Raw genomic sequence first — 20,280 nt, 5'->3', positions numbered from 1 at the left:
ATAGAGTGCTTGCAGCTGAGATATACACAATGAGAGAGAAAAAGTGAGTACAAAGTAGCGAGTGAGAAAGAGTAAGGCACGACACTCGATGTGGGTATAGAGTAGAGAGTGTGAGCACGACACTTGATATGGATATAATCACTCAAGTGTACCACTTTAGGTTTTTGATAATATATATTAAGTACATGTGTAAGGATGCACGCACACTCGAACACCGTAAAAGGCACAATGACCCTTTATTCCCAACAGGATAAAATGCATGACTCTACCTAAGAGAATTAACTGCACCAACTATAGCCTGAGAATGCTAGTCCAAGGGATAACTAATCTCTAAGAGCTTAATCACCCACTGCTTGGGTATCCACGGTTCTATTCCGATGATCTTTGTTGTATGGACTATGATGAGTCATTATCAATATATCATTGTATTGTATCAAATTACCCATGATCTGAAAGAGGGTGTCAACAATCTATTCAGCTCATGTGTAAGTTTGGAATGCGTAGGCATTACTGAGTTATTTAAGTTTTTTTTAGTGGTCATTGACGTGATTATTTTAGCATTTTATGGAGGTCTATATGCAAAAAATATTGATAATACTTTGGCTGCAAGTAGGAGGATGGAGCAACCAGTCAATGATAGGTTTTCCATCTTTAAGTTAAAGAAATCTTCTACCTTGGTAACAACTCATTAGCCATCTTCAAAGTTGCATAAGAAGCAAGATGGTAAGTGCAAAGTCACTCATAGCGACGATCACTCAAAAGGATTATTGCTTTGCCTACCATCAAACGGGTCACTTTTGTAGTTTCAAGAATGTCCCCAAAATAAGAATGTAAAGTCTACTTCCAAGACTTCAATAAACATTGTTAAAGGTCCAAGTATTTGTTTTGTTAATGTGAGTAGTGGCAATGGTTGCTCCATTAATAAAATTGTACTTGGACCCCATGATCTTTATAGATCATTGGGCTTATTAATTACCAAGAAGTTACAATTTTATTCAATGATGGCTCTACTTACAATTTTTTTTCTTCTTGATTCGTGCAGAAATTAAAACTCTATGCAATAGTCACTAATTGAGCAAATCGTGTCCCTTATATGGAGGGTCCTACTGTGGATCACTAGGATTAAATGGTATCGAGTTTCTATCTTTCAATCCAAGAGTATCATCAGCTTATAAACTTCGGACCTATGAGTCTCGACCATATCAATGTCATTCTTAGCATGCCATGGTTTTTTCAAAAAATCTCTTTATACATTGACTATAAAACTCATATACTCTCTTATAAACCAGACAGTCATTATCATATAATCAAGGGCTGTTTATCAACATTCAAATTTATTAAATGTTTTTCTAATCTAAATGTTGCTACTCATATTTGCTTCATTGAAAAAGTTTGATCATTTAGTTCACAATATAATTTAATTTCTTTTAATAATGATACTAATGTGAATTCAAATGTAAGTGAATAGTTTGATCCAATTTTACACAAATATGATGTCTCTTCATCCAAGCTACCTAATGGACTTTCACCATCTCGTAGTATCTTAGACCATAGGATTGAGACATTGCCCAATGGTCATCCCATCTCTCAAGAACCTTATAGGTTTAACCTAAAAGGGAAGAACGAGATAGTTAGGCAACTCCATGATTATCTAGCTAAGATTTTTATTGAGCTCAGTAAATCCCCATGGGATGCATCTATCCTTCTCACTAAAAAGAAAGATGACACGATACACTTCAGTGTCAATTATAAAGGTCTCATCAAGAAATAAGTATCTATAACCTAGGATGGATAACCTTATAGATCAACTTTGTGGGGCACAATATTTCACCAAGATCAATTTTAGGTCTAGTTACCATCAAATACTGATAGCTTCAAAGGATATTCCAAAATTTGTGTTTCGAACACCGTATGGATATTATCAATTTTTTATCCCACCTTTTAGATTGACCAATAGTTATGCAACTTTCCAACACATGATGAATGTCTTATTTCATCCATACCTCGAAAAGTGGATAGTCGTTTTCCTTGACAACATTCTTATTTATAGTAAGTCATTGAAGAAATATGCTAAACATTTGCGGATTGTCTTACGTCTCTTAAGACGAGAGCAATTGTTTGAAAATTTATCCAAGTGCGAATTTCTTTGCACGAAGTTATTATATCTTGGACATGTCATCTTAATTAATGGCATCTAGATTGATCCTAAAAAGGTTCGAGAAGTGCTTAACTTGCCTATTTTAGGGACCATAAGATTAGTAAAATCTTTCTTAGATTTCACTAGATTTTTTCGAAAGTTCATAAAGGATTATGCTTATATTGTTAAAGTCTTAACATGTTTTATTAAGGGTATCTGAAGCAAGAAAAACACTTTAGTTCACCGATTGTTAAAAGGTGAGCGAAAGGTGGGAGCACAAGCGGAAGCAAGAAGAGAGCAAGAGCTATAGAGGTTCCAACAAGAAGAGAGAGACCAATGTGAGGGAACTCCAACAGTCATGACGTGTGACCACACTTCCCTTATTCTATTTGTCACTAGAAGAATGAAGTAACAATGATGGGTACCTACTACCTGTAAGGTACAAGTGTGCAAACCTGTATACAAGTAAATGTAGGTAACGAGGCATAGGCAGCTTTTGATCCCCAACATCCAATTTTTGCTTACAATTTTTGCTTAATAGGATAAGCCCAAACCTTATGTCAACAGAGTGCGCGAGGATCGAGACATGCGATGCTGTGGTTGGCACAGTGAGAGAGTGTGCATAGTAAAGAGTGAGAGAGAGAGAGCATAAGACTCGATGTGGATACAATCTCAAAAGTGTACCACTTTAGGTTTTTGATAATATATATAGTGCATGTGTAAGGGTGCGTGCACACCCGAACACCGTAAAAGGCATGGTGACCCTTTATTCCCAACAACCTCCCACCTAAAGGCAGGTCTATGTATGTACAAAGCTAAAATACACATATACTATCCAAACCCCATTATCTGGCCGCAATGAGCAAACCGCTCTGTTGGAAGACCCTTCATGAGAAGGTCTGCAAGGTTATCATTGGTATATACCTTGACAAGCCCAATGCTCTTGATGTCAAGTAGATCCTTGATAAAATGATACTTCACCTCTACATGCTTTGTCTTTGCATAAAGATTCCGTGCTAGCATGATAGCACTCCGACTATCACAGTGGAGGATAGGAACCTCTGTAATGCCAAGCTCTCTCAGCAGACGTGAAATCCATAAAGCCTCCTTGCATGCCTCAATGGCAGCCACATACTCTGCCTCTATAGTAAACAATGCAGTACACTTCTGCAGCCTCAATATCCAAGAGACTGCTCCCCCCTAGGAACATGAACACATATCCTGAAGTAGACTTCCTGCAGTTAAGATGACCAGCATAGTCCGCATCCGTGAAGCCAACAACAAATGACTTTTGCTTCCCAAAGCAAATGCACAAGTCCTTTATGTCCTTAAGGTATCTCATGATACCCTTCACTGCTTCCCAATGCTTTTTGTCAAGATATGCCATATACCTGCTAACCACTCCCACCACAAATGCAATGTCAGGACGTATAGCAACCATAGCATACATCAAGCTACCAATAGCTCAAGTATAAGGAATCTTGGTCATCTCAACCTTTCCATCATTAGATATAGAGCTATCATCTGCACTAAGTTTCACATATGGAGGAAACAGTACACCAATGGCTTCCCCCTCCCTCTCCATATTGAAACGTTGCAAAACCTTAGTAACATACTCTTGCTGTGACAAATAGAGACCCTATGATATGTCCCTAAGTATATGCATGCCAAGTGTCAGAGTGAAACAATGCGGAAGCGAATGACCAAGACAAAAGAGTGGAGAGAGAGAGAGAAAGAAAGAAAGAAAGAAAGTTATGTTAACGTCTACAACAGGCCAAGTTGGCCTATGAGACCAAAATGTTGCATACAAATGTCTCGGAGATTTCAAAAGTCCCAGTGAAGCTAACATTTATGCTATGTTGAACTAAATTGAGTAGGTACAAAATGATATCTGGACTACATACAATCTAGAGGTACTCCCAGTGCGGTGTGGAATTGCTCCTGGGGTGTTCATCCTAAGATGTCCCGCATGGGTCGGTCTAGCATGGAGAGGCTAAAGCGGCGGGGCAGGGCCCTCCGATGGCGGCGTAGTATCCCTTGTATCTTCGACCAGTGTCTTCTGCGGGGACGGGGGCCGGCGGGGCGTTGGCGCCGGGCTTTACCTCTCGCTGTGGCTATTTCTAAGGTGGCCCCCGGGGGTCGGAAGGCCGGTTGGGCTGGTCGGGGCCCGGTGGTGGGGAGGATAGCTGGTATTTGGTAGAAGTCGTTGAGTGTGCGTTGGTTGGTGGCTCCTTGTCTTTGCTCCGTGGTTCGTAGGAGGTGGTCTCTGTGGCGTCGTATTTCCAGTAGAAAGAGCCCCAGGCATCTCTGGTCTTTGAATTCCATCACCTTGGAGAGTGGTCCGAATCCTTCGTCTGAATAGGCAGTGGAAGCGTCCCCGGATTTCGTAGTACACTGGGTATCTACAAATATAGTGTTCCTCTGTCTCTGGCTCAAGGTGGCAGAGCTGACAGATTCGGTCTTCTGGAGGGAGGGGGTTGGCCCCGTATCTGCCCGTTTCGACCCGCAGTTGGTGTGAGGATGTGCGGATCTGTCCGATGGCACTTCTGAACCCGTGAGACAGGTGTGTGTCCATGTAGCTTGGGCGGGTGATGAAGCCGTCCGGGGAGATATGCAGGAAGTGTTCTCGGTAGAAAGCCTTCTTGGTTCCTAGTTCCGACGTGGGGGTCACCCATGTCCTGGCGGTGTCTATCTGGATGATATCCATTCTGGTGATGCGATTTACCTCCTCTCGGCTGAGCGTAGAAAGAGACAATGAAACGTAGAAAATCTGCGGTGAAGAATGTTGTATAAGGATGCAGAAATATGCACGCGTGTAGAGAGAATGTCTGCATATGTCTCCACCTTGAAGATCTCAATCTCCGTCAGCCCTGAGACAATCCCCATGGTTTGCAGCCTAAAATCTAAGAGCACAACTGAGAAAAACTGCAAAACCTAGGGTCAATACATAAGACAGCAAAAAATGCCAAAAAATACCAGGTCGGCTGCATTAAATGCAGCCGATTGGTCAGCAAACTAGCCAACCAGCTATCTGACCTGAAAACTACCATCGCCTAACACATCAATTGCCACGTGGCACTCCTGTTGCACACGTCGCCTACCGTACCTATTGTACATGCTCCTCTTGTAGCTCCTGCCTGTCCACGGAATGTCCAACTCTAACATCCCCTCTCAGATCTTGGACATGGCAGAAGGCTAAGGGATTTGGAGTGCTGTCAAAGCAAAGCTTGGGAAAGCCCCTTGGTAAACAAGTCTACAAGATTGTCCTCTATCTTGCAATAGACCACGAAAATGGTCTCGTCCAAAATCTTATCCCGAATGAAATGGTATTGAATCTCAATTTGCTTCATCTAAGCATGTTACACAGGATTCCTAGCTAAGGCAATGCAATACTCATTGTCACACTGTAGAACAGTAGGACCACTCTGCAGGCAACCAAGCTCCTCCAAGAGCCTGCGAAGCTACACTATCTCACATGTAGTAGAAGACGCCACCCAATACTCTTCAGTCAAAGATACGGCAACCGTGGGTTGCTTCTTATTGCTCCATGAAATAGCACCAACACCCAAAGTAAAGCAATAACCTATCGTGGACCTTCGATGATCCACATCGCCGACCCAATCTGAATCACTCCATCTTGTAAGTACCAAGTCTGCAGCACCTATACTAGCAGGATAATAGATCCCAAGATCAAGAGTCACCTGTAGAAACCGCAAAATCCTCTGAGCAGTCTGCCAATGAACCATCTTGGGTTCACTCATGAAACCAGCTAGCACACCTACAATATAACATAAGTCAACACGAGTACTAAGAAGCCAGATCAAGGAGCCAACCATCTACCAACTCATGAATCCGGCTAGCATCCGCCCCAAAGCAGAATCGAATAAGCTGTAGCCTTCCAATTCAAATCCATCGGAGTCCTAAGAGACTTGCATCCCTCCATCTCACATGTAGTCAAGAGCTCATGTGCGTACCATTATTGGAAAATAAATATCCCCCTCGGAGTCTGATATAACTCATGACCTAGAAAGAAATGAAGAAGTTCCATATCCATCATCTCAAACTTCTCATGAAGTGATGCCTTCGTCTACTCAACCATCTGAGTATGGTCACCTATCACCATCAAGTCATCCACATAAAGGACAAACAACACACAACCTCCACCTGAGGTGTGTACATGGATTTAGGGGTCGGCTTTGGAATACTGATACCCCAATTCCTCCTAGAGGAACAAATCAATCTTCTGATCCAAGCACGAGGAGTCTGCTTAAGGCCATAGAGAGCTTTCGTCAACCTTTATACCTCACCATCAAAGGGATCGAAGCCTGGAGGCTACTCAACAGAGATCTCCTCCTTCAACTACCCATTCAAGAAGGCAAACTTCACATCCAACTGATCGACCGGCCATCTCCTATGGCTAGCCAAGGTGAGGACTACGCGAATATTAGCCATCCAAACTATAGAGACAAAAGTATCATGGAAATCAATGCATGGGCACTAGGCAAAACCTCTGGTGACAAGGCGGGCCTTGAGCTTGTCCAATGTTCCATCTGTAACCAACCTTCCTCCTCAGATAGGGTGGTAAATAACTTGATTAAGCACTATTTATAGCAATTAACAAATTCACAAAACTAAAATGCTACCATATAATATTGGACATTGGACACCCTGTTGGCCCCAAAACTAGAGCCCCTTTTGGTATTTATTTAACTTAATTGAAGAAGAAGATAATGTACTATGGGATTCTCCCAATCCCTTTCGGTATTCCAACTCCCCTTGTTGTCCAAAATGACAGCAAGTCTTCAATCTAATTTGCCCCTTCATTCAAGCAATCAATTGACTGGTCCCTCCACTTGAATAGGCTAAAAACAGCTTCAGCCTTGATGAATCCAAGTCTTGGAACTTCCAATTTCTGGCACACTTCTCGAGGCTGCTATAAACCCTAATTTCTGCTGCGGATTAGGATTTACAATAGAGAAATCTGAAATTTCTCAGCCTCTGGTGATCTCAATGTTGTAATCTTCTGAGCAAGGTTGTAGAAAGGATAGGAGATGAGAGAGAATGCTAAGGAGAGAGAAAATTCAGACTTTCTTCGCGAAGAACTGAAGAAAATCTATCATTTACTGCTCCTGCCCTATGTCAACAGCTTGTACATGCAAAGAACAGAAGAAAATCAGTCATTTACTCTTGCTGCCCTGCCTCAACGGCATGTAGATGCTGTCACCTGCTGTTGATTAGTCTTCTCCTGCCCCTAGCTGCCTCAGAAGGTCCTCCAATGGCTGCAAATTAGACCAGCAACATCTCCTCCCTCTCTCTTGCAGGCTGAATACACTAAAAATGCCTCTCTCCAGCCTCTAAAGACGTTTTTCAGTCTTGCATGGGCATTTTTGACAAGTGGCAGCCTTCCCAAATGGTTTTCCTGGCATTATCCATAATTAAATATTAATTTTCAGCCTTTAAATACTAAAATTAATCTAATAATTATTTCAGTGTCCTGAAAAATAATCTGATTGGCCAATAATTAAATTGGCTGGGCAACTTCCATTCCCGAGTATCTCTGTGCCATCTTTGACCATCAAATTGGCATTAGGTACCATTAAATACCACTTTTCTAGTATCACCAATAACTGACACTTATGGCCAAATGAATGACCTAGGCCAACACAACTGGCACCATATACCACCAAGTACTTGTGCGGTATAACTTATAGCAACTTTTACCTTTGACATCCCATGATTTTCTCAAGTCCCAAGCTCGTAAATTTACTCTAATCCCAATTACACCTCACATCTGCAACATCTACAGTACTTGACTTGGTCTTGAAGACCCATTTGCCTCCAATGATGTTCTTATAAGGAGGCTTCGGCACAAGATACCAAGTGACATTTCTCTCAATCGATATCTCCTAACCCAATGGTCATTGTTTGCTGGCTGTTCTTGCAAATTTCCATTTTCAGCATGCTGTCCTCGCATTTTAGCCTGCAAATCAACATTAACAGCTTGTTGTCCTGGCTGTTCCTGCACATGTAATGGCTCATTTTCATGGGCAATAGCTGGCTGATCATTTCCAACATCATTTCCTGCATTTACAGGTTCATTTACAGTAGGTATTTGCTACTGTACAGCGGGCACATTTTGCTGTCCAAAAGATATTTCTTCCCGGAATACAACCCTACAGACCTCCTCAGTCTTTTCGGATTATTTGTGCATGCGATCTTCCTGGAAGATAACGTCATTGTTGCGTACTACTTTTCTTTTCTCGGGATCCCACAATCTATACCCCATTTCACCCTCGTCACCATATCCTAGGAAAATGCATTTGCAAGACTTTGTCTCAAGTTTGCTGCGTTTTTCTTTACGAATGTGCACAAAAGCCTCGCAGCCAAACACTTTCAAATGAGCATATGAAGGTGGCTTGCCCGACCACGCTTCTTGGGAAACTCCCCCCCGCCCCCCAAAAGACCTGTTTGGTGACCGATTAATTAAGTGAACGGCTGTCATAACAACCTCTGCCCAAAAACCATGGGGTAATGCAACATGAGACAACATCGTACAGACCTTATCCTGTATGGTCCGATTCATACACTCTGCAACTCCATTTTGGGGTGGATTATGAGGGGCAGTGGGCTCCCTCTTTATCCCTTTGCTGTAACAAAATGCCTAAAAGGCCTTGGACACATATTCCCCACCATTATCAAAGCAAAGACACTTAAGTGTCTTATCTGTCTAATTTTCAGCCAATGCCAAGAATTTTTTAAACTTATCAAGCACTTCATCCTTGCTACGAATGGGATAAACCCATACCTTTCGTGTAGCATCATCAACAAAGGTGACAAAATATTTATTTCCCTCTAAAGATAATCCTAGCATTAGACATACATCCGAATGTACTAACTCTAGAGGAGAAGATTTCAAAGAAATAGACTTTTTGTGAGACGTCTGTGCATGTTTGCCATAAATGCAATGATCACAATGCTCGAAATCAGCATAACGAAGACAAGGTAAATAACCCAAACGAAAAAGCACTTTCATTCATGTTTGACTCATGTGTCCCAACCGCCCATGCCACAAAGAAACGCTTGGTTCCTCGGTCACGGCAACAACATCATCACGCACACTAGATACATGAAGTGGATACAAAGTATCACTCTTGCAACCTCTGGCAATAACCCTAGATCCCTTACAAATCTTCTATTTTCCATCACCAAAGGTGGTATGAAAACCATCATCATCTAGCTACCTTGTGCTAATCAGGCTCTTCTTGAGTTGAGGTACATGCCGTACATGCTAAAGTGTAAAGACAGAGCCATACTGAAACTATAACTGCACACTGCCAATACCTGCAAACTCACATGCATAGTTGTCCCCAAGATGAACAACACCATGTCGCCCCCCTATATAGGCGAAAAACCACTCACGATGAGGGGTGACATGAAAGGAAGCACTTGAATCAAGAATCCAGGTGTTACATTAATGAATGTAACTTATGGGAAAACAGCACAAGAGATGACCGTCCGAGAGCCTTGGACAACCATACGGGGTTCGGGGGGCTTAGGAATGAAAGTAGGAATAAGGCAATTCAAAAGAAAGTTATTAATTAGTATAACTCCTAAGAAATTGACAGCTGGCAATTTGCTATATACGCACGGTTCCTGAATTCTCCTAAGCATGGCTGGGTGGAAAACGAAGATATAGTCCTCTCATGCTTGAAGAAGGAAGTCGGCAGAAGATACTCGTAGTGATTTAATACCAGGTATGTATGTCATCATCTGTATCTGCAAGTAAAGCATGTGCACCAAAGTGTAAAGAGACAAAGAGTACATCACTCCCACTGTCACTGTCATGAGTGACTACATTCACCTCTTCAATTTTTTCACTACTCTGTTTAGGTTGACTGTCCTTCTTCTCTTCCTTGCTATCATCTGTCTTCTTGCCTTTTCCTTTCTCTTTCTTCCATTTGTAGCAATCACGTTTAAAGTGACCCTTCTTGCCACAATGATGGCATTCAACATCTTTGCCATGTGATTTACTACGTCCCTTGCCATCATATTTGCCCTTTTGCTGTGATCTGCCCCTAGTATGCAAAGCACTGGAAGACTTACTGGATGCATTGTTCTACCAATTCATCTCTTCCATAAGTAGAGCACTCTCTACATCAGCATACAAAAGGATTACATTAGAATTGCTCATAGCAGTCCTGAATGTATCCCAACTCTCTAGTAGAGTACAAAGCAAGAAAGTAGCCTTAAATTCCTCATCAATCATGAACTTCAAGGCAACCAGCTGGCTGAAAATTGAGTTAAACTCACTCAAGTGAGTAGACATTGCTGTACCCTCTTTCATACGCAAATCCATAAGCTTTTTCAGCCAATACACTTCGCTTGCAGCACTCTTTTGTGTATACAGTTCTTCCAGTCTAGCCTATATAACATATGCAGAATCCAAACCTTCAATGTTGAAGAGCAAGGCATCAGAAATCGATAGCTCTATGGTTGAGCGTGCAAGCTCACTTAACTCATCCCAATCATCCTGATCCATGTCCCGGGCTTTGCCCCTTTGGTTTTGATTGGCTTTGCCTGCTTCTTTTGTAACAGGATATTGTAGCACTGCTTTTGCCAAACTGCAAAATTGTGTGCGCCTTCAAGCTTCTTTATGTGCATCAGATTACTGCTGTCATTGCTGCCAGCCATGATTTTCAGCCCAAATGTAACCAAAAAACCACCAAATGCAAGCCCAACTATCACCCAAGTGACCAAGGTACAAACAAGTACCAATCAGCAATAAATGACCTCGTAGAAGCACAGATTTCAGATCTGTAATTAAATTTTCAGAAGCACCAAACCATGTGCCACAGCATTATCCAACTGATTACAGCTGTTCCAAGGGCATATGCATCACATTACATGAGAAATCCCAAAATTTCAGCTGCAATTTCTGTTGTACATGTATCCACAGGCATGAAATTTGACACGAATGGTCAAAAGCCCCAAAATTTTGTGCTCAAAGCATCAACCACACATATGCATTTTCTTTGTCATGCATAGAACAGTCCAATTTTGCCAAAATAGAGCAATTCGCAAAACCCCCAAATTTTACCAAGTGTTGATGTCCAAATTGCGTGGAATTCAACCTGCATGTACATAAAATGACCAAATGCTGTACAAATTTTGCCCAAACTGCAAAAGCCCTAAATTGCACGGGGTTCAATGTGCATCAATGTCAAGAAATTGGATAAATTTCAGCCCAATTTGCGCATGTACATGAAAAGCCCCAAATCTCGGGGACAAAATGTCACAAATTCCTGCAATTTCCGAGACAGATATCACTGTTGCATCTTGCTCGCATCAAATCTGGACAAATCCCCAAATTTTCCAAGTCTTGCGTGCACTAATTTCAATGAAATTGAAAGAATTTCACTAAAATGTGAAAAGCCCCAAAATTCCTAGGCAAATGTGCACCAACTTTGCAATTTCTGAGTCAAATTGTCCAATTCTGCGTTAAGATCCCCAAATTCGGGAAAAGCCCCAAATTTCTGGGCCTAAATCTGCCCAAAATCCTGACAGTGCTTACACACACAAACACCCATCAATGAGCAAAGGGCTTGTTTGCAGGGAACCTTTGAAAAAATTTAAAAAATTTTGCAAAGGAAAATGACGAATCTGCTCCCATTGACCAGCCGCCTGCCATTGTGACCTGTCACCTTGCAGAAATTGCCGCCTGATGCCACGGGAGTTATCGCCTACAAGTCGGAAGCTGTCCCCAGCATCAGTCGCTGACCTATCACGTACCTGAAAACTATCGCCTACAGCCCGTTTCATCTGATGTCGCCTACAGCGTGTCCTCAGACTTGGTCTGGTCGCTGTCACCAGGCTGTAGCGCTCAACACGAAGTCCAGTTGTCTACGACTGCTGCCCGTCGCACCCGTTGCTGCCCTCTGGTCTATGTTGGGCCAATCACCTGGTCCTGCCCATGTTGCTGGTCACCTGCGACCGTTTCCTCTCTCCTGTCTGGTGACGGACACACACTCAACTGATGTACGTGAGCTGCCTCAACTGCTGTACGTGAGCTACCTTTGACCTCGGGGAGCGTGCACTATGCGCTCTGATACCAATTTGTAGGGACCAATTAGGCACAGAGATTGAGGCAGACAGTTGTTACACGCAGTGAGAGAGAGCAGAGTAGAGAGTGAACACATTTTCAGGTACAATGACGAGTGTGTCCCTTTAGGTTTTTAGATAGATATATATGTGTAAGTACAAGTGCTAAGGATGTGCACTGTGTTCACACCCAAGCACATTTAAAAGGCATGAGGCCTTTATTCCCAACAATGTGCACGATTTGCAAGACATAGTTATGATTGACACGATCATTCATGAGCTAGAGGCTATGCAAATAGTGCATATTAGGTATGATGCTTCAACTTCATACAAAATATGTTGATTTTATATGTGTACATGTTACAAAAGGATAATTCCTTGGAAGAAGTACCACAAAAAAATCCACCAAAAAACGGCCCCTAAAAGACACCCACTCCAAACCAAAAAAAAAAAAAAAAGAACCATCCCCTAATAGGGCACGTGACAAAGGGATAGGATAGGAGACGGCCAGGACGGGGCGACAACTATTGGGGACGGAATGGGGGATGTCCCCCACCCATTTCAACACATCCATTCGGGATAGCGTTCTTGCGTTTTGGACCGGGGTGTTGGGACACTGGGATGGCCGTTCTCTATTACTAAAAATAAGCTGTCCCCCAAGTTTTGGCTTGATACTATAATGTGTGTAGTATAAATGCTTAGCAACAACCCCACTAAAGCATTGATTGAATGTATGCCTTATGAGGCTTTGAATAGTTGAAAGCAAGTGGTGGCACACATTTGTATCGTTGGTTTCTTGGCATATGCTTTGGTACCACAACTACGAAAATATAAGTTGCAAGACAAAACTATTAAACGCATTTCCATTGGTTACAATGCAAAAAGAAAGGACATCACTTATACGAACCCTCTACAAGTAAGATTTTTATTAGTAGAGATGCAATACTAGTCGAACATGCTAGTCAACCCTTCATGAATCACAACCCCACTAAGGCATTGGTTGAATGTAAGCCTTACAAGGCTTAGAATGGCCAAAAGCCAATGATGTCACATATTCCTTTGGTTATTTGGCATATACTTTGGTACCACAATTGAAACCAGCATTCCTCCTCGAAAAGGGTGATAAATAATTTGATTAAGTACCAATTATAGCAAGAATAAAATTCACATAGATTGAAAATGCACACTTTACCACCCTTTCCGAGGTAGAATGTTGGTTTCATGGTTCTTGCCAATGGAATAGGAAAGGGTGGTATATAATCTGATTAAGTACTAATTATAGCAAGCATAAAATTCACAGACTGAAAATGTACACTTTACCACACTTTCCGAGGAGATATATTGGTTTCATGGTTCTCGATTTCATGGTTCCATTGCCGAGAACCATGAAACCAATATTCCTCCTCGAAAAGGATAGTAAAGTGTACATTTTCAGTCTATGTGAATTTTATGCTTGTTAGAATTAATACTTAGTCAGATTATTTACCACCTTTTCTGAGGAGGAATGCTCGTTTCATGGTTCCATTGTCATCTAGTCTGGTTAGGATGAAACAAGCCTTCCTTCTTTGAGAGGGTGGTAATTCCCTATTTCTGCATTTAATTCCAACAATCAGCAAATAAACATAAATTAAAATGCACAATTTACCTTAATAATCTTGGACAATAGACATCCAATTGGCCCCAAAACTGACGCCCCCTTCGGCATTTTCTTTTACTCTAATTGCTAATAGATCCAAAAGCCCCTTGCTATACATACAATCAGCATGCGATTTGGGCCAATTGCCCCTTTATTTTCACCCAACAATTACACAAAAGAAACCACCAACTCACCAAATGTTGCCCCAATTCACAATGGATGGCCTGGCATCTGAAATCCCTGTCAATTCCACAAAATTCAAGTGCTGATTTCAGTGTACGATGCCTTCTCCTATTGGCACAAGTCCCAAGGTGGCTGCTAAACCTTAATTTTTGTAAAAATTTAGAGTTTACAGCAAAGATCGCTCTGCTATCCACCAAATTTGGCTTAGTTGTGCTCAAAAATGGCTGAGAAATGGCTAGTATCTCTTGAGAATGGGTTGGAGAAGGTAAGAGAAAATTTGTATCTTTGTTTCATTGATAAGACCCTAAGTACAATGTTTGTAATAGTTTAGTAATGTAAAGAAATATCGAAAGGAGTATTGTGTGAGAAGCTAGAGTGTTTTAGCTCTCCTATTTAGTAAGTCTTTTGTTTATTTGCTGATTTATTTCATGTGTGGAAGTTATTTTATGATCACTGCCCTTAAGATTATTTCCAAAGGCCGGTTTCAGAATGTATGTTTCTCGCCTACACTAAGACTATGCACAGTTCCACAAGAAGAGCACCATTTCAAATTCTTAACAGCATTTTAGATTGCTGCCTATAATGAGAATCAATAATGGAATCTTTACAAGTGATGACTTTGATTAAGATTTGGGTACACATTTAGCAATGGACGACTGCATTTAAACATGAACTGAAACAAAACAAGGCTCAACTTAAGCACAAAGGTAGGACTTGCTCTAGTTTGACAAGGCTTAATTAAGCTAGCAGAAAAGGACAGCATGCAGGTAGCTTTCAAGTAGCCTCTTCAAGTCCAAACAAGAAACGTCTAAAGAATCTTTATTTTGATCCTATTTGGTCCTTAAGAAAAGTCTTTTGAAGATGTAATTGGGAGAGCAACTTGATGAATTTGTATTGCCATGAGCATCGAAAGTGGATAAAGACCCTTCGGATAGCACATTTTCTATAAAGCACCATCTCTATAATACATGTTGTGATAGGGAATGAGACCAAGTACTTGTCTGATTGGGCGACATTCCTTCTTTATGGGAAAATGCTAAAACACAAATCATAAAAAGAAAACTAATCCCAAACTTGCGCCACTGGAGATTTATGAACTTCTCCAATCCTTACCAAGAAAAAATGTTCAAGACATTTACACCACTACATAAACTAATTGAATTCTTAATGTGCATATATCTATTACTGTGGACCGTGGTATTATACATACCAGGAAGTTTTTGAACTCCAAGCCTTTCGCAAAATTCATTACAGAAATGATTGCAATTTCTAGATAGCAAATCATAGGAATTGCCCCGCCACTTTCTTTGGAGTTCTCGTAGTACTTCATTCACTTTGGAAGGTGATAACTGTGTGGAGCCCAATGATAAGCTCTCTCTGTACAAGTACATAGGGTTTTGCTTTGATGGACAACTAAAAACGCCGCTTCCATGCTCACAAAAACCAAATGACCACTCTTCATTGCCATATACCTGCAGTCCCATCAACTCAATTTTAAGGAGTAAAATAATTATCAAATTTTTCTTAGCACAGAAAACAGCATTTCCAGCATCTTTGCAAGTTCTTCTTTTGGAAGTGGCTTTGCTCATAAGACTGACCACATCCATTCAACATGGCAAAGTTGAACTTTTCATACTTCTGCACACAAGTCTTTTCTCAATTTTCATATTATGGCAGCACATTCATTTTACATAACTGAACACTGATTCCAAGATAAAATCAAGATGTAAAGAAAGTGAAAACAAAATGACAAGCTATTTAACACGAGCTATAAGGTTAGCCAACCTCCGTCACTAGGAGTCTGGCTTATATATAATGTATTATGTGTTGTGCCATCTTAGCATATTGACTTAAATCACTCTTTATCCACAGCTCAATTTGTAGGAGCAGCAGGAATGAAAGTAAAATGATACACTGAAACAATCTCCACTCTTCTTTGAGCGTCTAGATATCGCCTCTTCTTCAAGCATCTAGAAGGCTAAGTTAATATGAGATAGCAATGTTGCATATACAGCATCCACTCTAATCGGCACCACTTGGCCTTGTAATGCAGTTCCTATTTCTGACTCTTTAAATCAGGAGATGACCACATTAGCAATTCGGTCAAAAGATGATATGACCCTAGACATGCTGCCACGATAGGAGTCGGTTTAAAAAGCCAGTCCTTTTATAGGTGCCTATAGTTGTTCCTGTATAGGTCCAAATCTTTGCAGGTGCGAATCAGTCCCCCAACCACCAGAGTAATTCAGCTTGTAGTTCATAACTAAAGCAGGGCGACTCCAGGAGACAGTTGCTAAAATAATTGCAAAATCCGCTCAGAGATTCAATATGGACAGAGAATGTTCTACTTGGTGGTAACCACCACTTCTGGATATTCAATTTGCAGATATTTCAACTACAATTATTCCTCACAGGAAGTGACTTCCATCTTTGAGACCCCCTTGACATTTGGTGAACTTGATGTAAAAAGCCACATCCTTACTGCAATAAGATGGAAGATTCACTAGTACCTTCAAGATCTGCGATACCTACAAGATTGGGAGACATTTTTGACAATGTAAAAATGCTTTTTACAAGCTTTCAATATGTACATACATCAACAACAACAACAACATCAACAATAACTATAGCATCAGTAATTACAACATCAATAATGACTACATCAACAAATTCAATAACAATCTTATTTGCAATATGAAGTCGGAATGATCAAATCAATGTACGTTGTAGAGAACTAGATGAAGATATTTGATGGTTAGAATATTTTTAGTTATCTAAAGTTATATGAAGCAAAGTTGGATTTTTCAAGTTCCCTACTTCGTACCAACCACACAGGATGTAAAATGCGTGAAGTTTACAGTAAGATAGCAACGCACAAACGTTTCGGGTTATTAAAGAGGATGTACGAGAATTTGGCACAGATATTAAAGAGGATGTACCAGAATTTGGCACAGATGAACTAGCTTTGTCAGAAATAAATGCAATCGTATTGAATATGGCTGGAAAGGTCCCTCCAATCTCTGCAGGTGCCAATTGAGTCCCCCAAGTCATTCAGCTGGTCTAAAACCTACTAAGTACCGTTGCAAGAACTACAATTCGAGATGTTCCAAGTATAATTATTCCTCAAACTAAGGAGCTGTGATCTCTACTACCTTCATACAAGACCAAATACTACATATATGTAAGATGCCTGAATCTCACTCTAAGAAAGAGCGTGGCGGGAGCCGTTTGGGGGCAAAACATGTACGCTAAGGTTCAAAGATGTGTGAGAAAGGCAGATAAAAGGGAAGAAGATGACAAACCTCAACGGCGCTATGAAAGATTCCACCAAGGCCGACGCCATCCTTGAAGACCTTGTTGAGTTGGATGATGGCGTTGTTAGTCTTGACGGAGTCACTGTTGGCTACGTCGTAGACGTGGAGGAGGACCTCCGTCATAGCAGGCAGCGGGCGCGTTGACAGAAGCAGAAGCAGAAACGACGAAGGCGAAGAAGAAGAAGGAGAAGAAGAAGACGAAAAGGAGGAAGGAGGAGACGACGACGGACGCGGGAGAGAGAAGAAGAAGAAAACGACGGACGCGGGGGGTGGGGCGGGGCGGGGGGAGAGAGAGAGAGAGAGAGAAAGAGGACGAGAGGGGCACAGAGTCCAGACAATATTAGCGTCGGCTGTGCTCCGGTTGCCTCACCGGACGCAGATCTGGTGCACACACAAAATCATTCGTTGGAAGTACTAATCCGAAGTACTAATTCTTTTTTTAGATGCTCATAATTGACTCCTTTGAACCACCCAAGTCTGCCAGCAAAGCTACTGTCCTAGACGAGTGTGTCATGCCGTCATGATAGTTGCTCCATTGATCATACCCACTGCTTTTTATCGGTTTTGCCTTTTTCTTTTTGTGACTTTCTTGTGAAAGAGTTTAGTGTAAAGGGACCAATAAAGTAACGCTTGTGATTTTTTAAAAATCATGACACGCTACAAGAGTAACACCAGCCAAGTGTTCCTGAGGGGGTTGGTTTGTTGGTTTCATCAATGTGTCATATGCTCTGGTTTCATCAACATGTCACACGCTCAATTGGGGGTTCAAAAGTAGAGAAACATATTCACTTCATTGGACCCTCGACAAAAAATTTTACTTCTATGAGTGTTCTGTTTTTCTCTGTTGAATCACACGATACCAATTTTTTTTGTCAGTATAACACTTCCTCCATACCTCACTAAAGACATTTGAGACCCCTACTAATGCTCTTGATCTCAAGATTTAAGCTCCTCCTTTTTTGTGACACTCTATCAGCCCTTCTGCCTGAGTAAATTGTATTAACAAAAGAGTACATTCTGAAAGAGGCAATCAAGTGTATTAACAAAAAAAGAGTGACAAAACATAAATTATTTTACGATCGAAAACAACCTTTTTCGTATTCTTTTTTGTGAAAGCGACAATGGATTGTATTAACAAAAAAATATAATTTAAAAGAGTACTTTTTGTGAAAGATGCAACAAATTATATTAACAAAAAAGAGAGCAACTTGTGAAACATGCAACAAATTCTATTAGCAAAAGAAAAAGTAATGAAAAAGTAAATGGCCTTTGCTAACAAAAATCGTTATTCAATTGTGTTTCCCTTTTCCGAGAAAGAGGCACAGAGTTGTATTAGTGAAAAAGAGTAATAAGAACATAACTTTTAAATTATTAATTCACACTAGACCTATCCCACTTTACATCAATGTAATTTCTTTTTATTGTTGTTTTACTCAGTTTTTAAAGGAAAGAGTATGTTTACCTTACAGGTTTTTGACAATAACTTTTGGATAATCCTTCGATTCTTCTACAAATATGAATTCATCAATAGTGGCTTCGCCCATAAAGAAAGAGTGGTGTTTGTGCCACTTGTCATGTTCACAAAAAGATCTACATTTAATGTAAAATTCCCTCCAAATTCTATTTTGTATTTTCTATTTCACATAGTTTGCACAGACCGAGTTTGGGGGTGTCATTGATGGATAAAGTGGCTAGTAATGACACACCTTACTCTTTGTGGCTCAATCTTCTCCATCAAGGGAAACTTTCCAAGTCCACTACCATGAACACGTGCTCCACTAATCCTCTAAATGACCCCCAAAAAAGAAAAGCATTGACACTCGTGGCAACTACAACAAGAGGTTACAATAAATGCTTTGAAACGATTTGGTGCCTTAGAAAGTATCATGTTGAGGGCCTTCAAGAAAGAAAATGCATGAACTACTTTCAAAGTAGTGCCATGAAGAAGGAGCTTCCTCGACACTACCACTTCACTCTTTAGAACCTACCCTAGATTAGTCTCATTGTGCTAAAGCCAATGATCAAACACACAACAAGCCATGTTTTGACAACTAGCATGATGTATCTTAGGTATTGGCTTTCCTATCATGGGTTGAAATCCACCATTCTTCTTAAGCACATGCCACATCTACAAAAATCAAGCCACAACTTTTCATATCCTAGTAGTACATGCTCCTTTATCTTGAAAAGTTGTGTGTATGATATCTCTTTGTTAAGATAGTAAGTTGGAAATTGTGTCATATTTCTTTCTTTGCAATAGATACACTAGCATTAGAAGCAAACTTGGTTCTCTACATACATCCATTTGGTTCAACTTCTAGATTAAGCTAGCAACATGGGTTTAGTCATTTGGTTGAGCTTCATGCTTTGGATGTTGGTTTGAGTTGTTACATCATGATTAAGATGTTGGATAATGATCCCATTCACAACTTCAATCATGTTGGTTTGAGTTGTTACATCATGATTAAGATGTTGGATAATGATCCCATTCACAACATCAATCATGTTACTTTGAGTTGTTAGATGGTTCATAATTTCCATCATGCATTCTACATTGAAATCTCATGCACTTAGAGATTTGAAATGCTCACATGCAATCAATGAAATTTTCCACAATCTTTGTCATTCCAGCATTGTTGATTTCCAATCACAAAAAGTTTATTTATTCAATGTAATTGGCTTGAGAAAAGAACCATGATGATATTAAATTTTTATTAAAATTTGGATGTGGTTGGAACCCATTGTGTGGGCATAAATTTATTACTTCAAATTCAATCTTTCTTAATTGATTTCGTAATTAAAACCGTCACCTCTTCTTAGCATGTAACTCTCTACAGCTTTTTAGAAATAGTATGAATAGATCATAGCTTCTAGGTTTTGTGTTTCTTTTTAGATAAACAATAATCACTATG

The 20,280-nt window shown here is 40.5% G+C and overlaps 1 protein-coding gene across 3 annotated transcripts in view; it reads right to left on the bottom strand.

The window, feature by feature from the left end:
* The window catches only part of LOC148010023 (deSI-like protein At4g17486), a 40,486-nt gene extending 22,708 nt beyond the window's left edge, over positions 1 to 17,778 (bottom strand). Inside the window, exons 1-3 of one of the 3 annotated variants that reach the window (XM_087672597.1) lie at positions 17,357 to 17,778; positions 16,994 to 17,074; positions 15,265 to 15,526 (exon numbers count right to left, since the gene is read on the bottom strand). In XM_087672597.1, coding sequence (XP_087528723.1) covers positions 15,265 to 15,526; positions 16,994 to 17,074; positions 17,357 to 17,491 — 478 coding nt within the window. In that variant the 5' untranslated portion in view covers positions 17,492 to 17,778. Of the gene's footprint in view, positions 1 to 15,264; positions 15,527 to 16,564; positions 16,583 to 16,993; positions 17,075 to 17,356 lie in introns of all 3 variants that reach the window. The other 2 variants (XM_087672598.1, XM_087672599.1) reach the window with 2 other exon arrangements.
* Positions 17,779 to 20,280: the final 2,502 nt, after the last annotated feature.

The sequence above is a fragment of the Lygodium microphyllum genome, chromosome 30, assembly GCF_053477565.2.
Source record: "Lygodium microphyllum isolate KBCC chromosome 30, Lygodium_microphyllum_v1.1.10, whole genome shotgun sequence".
Classification (NCBI taxonomy): Eukaryota; Viridiplantae; Streptophyta; class Polypodiopsida; order Schizaeales; family Lygodiaceae; genus Lygodium; species Lygodium microphyllum.
This window is presented reverse-complemented; position numbering and strand designations above follow the sequence as displayed.